This window comes from Galeopterus variegatus, unplaced genomic scaffold, assembly GCF_000696425.1.
Source record: "Galeopterus variegatus unplaced genomic scaffold, G_variegatus-3.0.2 Scaffold1180, whole genome shotgun sequence".
NCBI classification, from domain to species: Eukaryota; Metazoa; Chordata; class Mammalia; order Dermoptera; family Cynocephalidae; genus Galeopterus; species Galeopterus variegatus.
The window spans coordinates 119,435-123,941 of NW_007727291.1; the positions used below are offsets into that span (position 1 = coordinate 119,435).

General features: G+C 50.5%; 1 protein-coding gene across 2 annotated transcripts in view; it reads right to left on the bottom strand.

Moving 5' to 3' along the window:
• The window catches only part of PRR12 (proline rich 12), a 29,309-nt gene that overhangs the window by 4,147 nt on the left and 20,655 nt on the right, over positions 1 to 4,507 (bottom strand). For both annotated transcript variants that reach the window (XM_008575397.1, XM_008575396.1), the window contains 2 exons: positions 336 to 461; positions 72 to 169 (listed from right to left, as the gene is read on the bottom strand). In XM_008575397.1, the coding sequence (XP_008573619.1) occupies positions 72 to 169; positions 336 to 461 (224 nt within the window). The remainder of the gene's footprint in view (positions 1 to 71; positions 170 to 335; positions 462 to 4,507) is intronic.

Below are 4,507 nucleotides of genomic sequence, written 5' to 3' on the forward strand. Positions count from 1 at the left end.
TACACGTCCACGTCGTCTCCATGTCTGATGCATGGGCCCCAGACGCACTCTGCCCAGGCCCCCAAGCGCACCTGCAGGGCTGGGCTCAGTGATAGCCGCTTCAGGACTTTCTTCTTGTGCTCGTTCAGGAGTCCGTCTATCTTCCTCATGGGCGGGAGGTACAGCTCGTCTGAAAGATGATGACAGGGTGTCAGAAGAGTCACAGCCCCACAGTGCACCAGGGCCTAGGAGGGATTAATGGTCTGGGTTCTCAAATCTCCTCCCACCTTAGACCCAGGAGTCCTCAGCCCCAGAAGTCCTGGCCCCCAATCTCTCCTCCCCAAGCCTCAGCTCACCATGCGTGTCCTCCAGGGCCTGGATCATGTCTGGGTCGAGCGCTGTGCTCACCAACATCTCCACATAGCTCCGGTACATCTCCCGCATCGCCCGGGTCTTCAGCAGACGTCCAGGTACTGCCCGCTCTGTGGGGAAAAAATGGGATATGGGCTTGTTACTTCCAACTTCCTCCGAGGCCACCTGTGTGGCACACACTGCTCTAAACACCAAGGACCAGAGAGAAATCCCTGTTCTTTGGGAGAGCCAAGACTGCTGGGGAAGGCGACAGGAAAGCACCACCACAAACTGCTCTAATGGTGGAATCACAGAAACCACAAGCTCAGAGAAGGCATTGGACTCAGCCTGAGTAGTCAGGGGAGTCTTGTTCAAGGTCACACAAAAGCCCAGTCTTGAGTGATAGGAAATAGGATTCTGAGCCAATGACCTTCATATTTGCCTAGTCCTGTGTGGCTTCAATTACATCTAGAGAAGCAGTAAAGTTGGTTTCCAAAATAGTGAGTCAAGTTAGAGATCAGATCATAAAGGGCAAGAATGAAGGCGGTGATGGGAGGTGGGGTCGCCCAGGAGGCAAAGGGCAGGGGCTTTTTCTGGTAGGGCAGCAGGAAGCCACAGGAGAGCTTTGAGCAGGGTGGTGCGGAGAGGATGTGTAAGTGTAGAAAGACGCCTCTGAGGCCACGTGCGGATGGATTGGAGGGGTCAGACTGGAGGCAAGGCCAATGGGCCAGGTAGGAAAGGATGAAGCTTTGGAGCAGGGCTGTGGGGACAGGACGCGGAGTGAGAAGACAGGAAGGTCGGCATCAGGGCCTTGGGCAGAAGATGAGGCTGAGCTGGGCCAGGGCTGGGGGGAAAGAGTGGAGGGGATGGGGAAAATCAGGCAGAGCTGGGGACTGCCCAGCTGTGGAAGTGAGAGATAGGATAGAAGAGGCAAGGGTGGGGCCTGGGCAGTCTGGCCTCGTGACTGGGTAGCCAGTGGGGCTGTCCCTAAGTTAGGGAAACCAGGACAAGGAGCTCAGTGTGATCTGGGAGGACTGGGGGAAGTCTGTGGGGGGCAGGGGGAATAAACAGGGCTTGGGCTCACTGGAAAGCTGTGGGAGCCACCAAGCCAGAACTGTTGTACGAGACGGAACAAGGCCAAGGATGAGACTCAAGGGACACCCACAATGAAGCCCAAGAAGGGCAGTCCAAGGGAAAAGAGAAGCGGGGGGGCCACAAGAGGTTCCCAAAATATCCTGTAGGAAGAGGCATGAGGAATGTGCACTTGATTTACCCACATGGAGGGTCCTTGGTGACAGCTTGGCCAGAGAGACTGCTTGACAGTGTGAATCAGACCCCCTCGACTCGGTCCAAACCCTTCTATGACTCGTGTCACTCACGGTAAAAGCCAAATCCTTCTAGTGGGGTACACAGACCTAGGTCCCTCGTCCCACCAAGTGTGGACCGGCAGCAGAGAACCACCAGACAGCTGGTTAGAACTTCATGATCATCACGTCCCATACTCACCAAATTCCTCCAGGGCACCTACAAGATCTGATCCTGTTCCTTCTCAACCCTTTAGGGAAACCAGGACAAGGAGCTCAGTGTGATCTGGGAGGACTGTGGGAAGTCTGTGGGGGGCAGGGGGAATAAACAGGGCTTGGGTTCACTGGAAAGCTGTGGGAGCCACCAAGCCAGAACTGTTGTACGAGACGGAACAAGGCCAAGGATTAGACTCAAGGGACACCCACAATGAAGCCCAAGAAGGGCAGTCCAAGGGAAAAGAGAAGCGGGGGGGCCACAAGAGGTTCCCAAAATATCCTGTAGGAAGAGGCATGAGGAATGTGCACTTGATTTACCCACATGGAGGGTCCTTGGTGACAGCTTGGCCAGAGAGACTGCTTGACAGTGTGAATCAGACCCCCTCGACTCGGTCCAAACCCTTCTATGACTCGTGTCACTCACGGTAAAAGCCAAATCCTTCTAGTGGGGTACACAGACCTAGGTCCCTCGTCCCACCAAGTGTGGACCGGCAGCAGAGAACCACCAGGCAGCTGGTTAGAACTTCATGATCATCACGTCCCATACTCACCAAATTCCTCCAGGGCACCTACAAGATCTGATCCTGTTCCTTCTCAACCCTCACCTCTGTCTCACCAGCCTCCTTCCTGACACTCTAGCCACCAGCCTCCTTCCTGATCCTTAGACACGCACAGCTGGAATGTTCCCTCCCCCAAAGTCACACAACCCCATTTCATTCAGATCTCTGCTCCAAGTTCATCTCCAGAAACCTTCCTCAATTCTCTCCCCTGAGAATATCATGTACCATCCTGCTTGGATCCTCTTTACCCAATTTATTTTTCTTAATTGCTTCTAATCCTACCCAGCCTTACAATGATGATTTTGCATATATTTATTTGTCTGACTCCCCTTGGTAGGCTGTACGATTCAATGAAAACACACACTTTTGTCTGCTCTGTTCACCGTTGGGACCCCAGTTTGTGGCATACATAGGTGCTCAATAAACACCTACAGAAAGGGGCTGGATGGAAATGGAGAGTGGACACCACTGTAGTCTTTTTCTAGGACTCTCACTGTGAACACAGAAACGTGAGAGCATTAGTCATAATCTAGACTTAATTCTTCCAGCATGCATTAAGGGTGCTGGGTCTGAAGGAAGACTCTTGACTGAATGACGGACAATCAAGGGGTATGGTTCTGAGGCCTCTTGGGCTGGGCAAAGCAGGGTATCCAGAGATGACTCAGGCTCACCCTGCCCTGGAGGGGCTCCTAGTCTCATGGGGAGAGGGAAGACAGGCCCAGACCCAAGGAAAGATGCTGACGCTCACTCAGTATCTACCAAACTTGCTCACTGTACCCTGAGAGTGTAGAGTCCAGCTCTCCCACTGCATAATCTCAGAAATTTCAGCTGCGTTATTCAAATAGCCAAAAAGTGGAAGCAAATCAAATGCCCATGAATGGGGAATAGATAAAAAAAGGTGGTCTACCCATGCAATGGGATAGTATTCAGCCATAAAAAGGAAAGAAATATTGGTACATGCTACAACATAGATAAACCTGGAGAAGACTATACTAAATGAAAGAAGCCAGTCACAAAGGACCATGCACTGTATGATTCCACTTATATAAATGTCCAGATTAGGTAAGTCTACAGAGACAGTAAATTAGTGGTTGCTTAGGGCTGGGGGATGGGGAAAGGGGAGTGATGACTAAAAGGTACAGTGATTCTTTTTCGGGTGATGAAAATATTCCAAAATTGATTTTGTCATGATGGAGGCATATATCTGTGAATATAATAAAAACCACTGAGTTGTACATTTCTTACAATTTTTTTTTTGGCAGCTGGCCAATAAGGGGATCTGAACCCTCGATCTTAGTATTATAACACTGTGCTCTAACCAACTGAGTGAACCAGCCAGCATGAATTCTACATTTTTAATTAGATGGATTATATGATATGTGCTTAGATTGATACACCTATAAAAAAGAGAGAAAGAAAAGAAAATTGATGGCCAGAGAGGGAAAAATCAACAAATCTGGGCCTTCAGTAAACCTCTTCCTTGCCCTACCTTTACCTGTCCTAAGTGCTTCCACCTGGCCCAATTTCTTAGTGGAGCACAGGCTGCTAAGGTAAAAGACTACATTTACCAGGCTCCCTTGCAGCTAGGTGTGACCATGTGACCAAGTTCCAGCCAATGGGATATGAGAAGACATAGTTAGGCCACTCCCAGATCTGGCACTTTTACTTAAAAGGGATCCTTGTGCTCCTTCCTACTGGCAGGACTGCAGCTGTGGGGCTGCTGGGCTGCTTCTGACCATGTGGTTGAGGCCAGCATGCTGGGGTACAGCAGAGCAACAAGAGGGAAGGAAACTGGGACCCTGGACAACCATGAGAAAGAGCCTCTTATTTGCCACGAGCCTCTCGCCTACATTAGGGCTTTGACGGAAAGACACCCCACCTCTCATTTGACTTATGTATTTCTAGTCCCTGTTAAAACAGCTATGCTGTACCTAAGAGTGTGTGGCCTTGGACAGGTCACATCACCTCTCAGTGCCTCAGTTTCCTCATCTTTTTTTATTTATTTATTTTTTCCTTTTTTGTCTTTTTTCGTGTCCGGCAACGGACCGCAACCCTCAGTGTTGCACCCATACCGGACCGGGACTGGCAACGGGATCG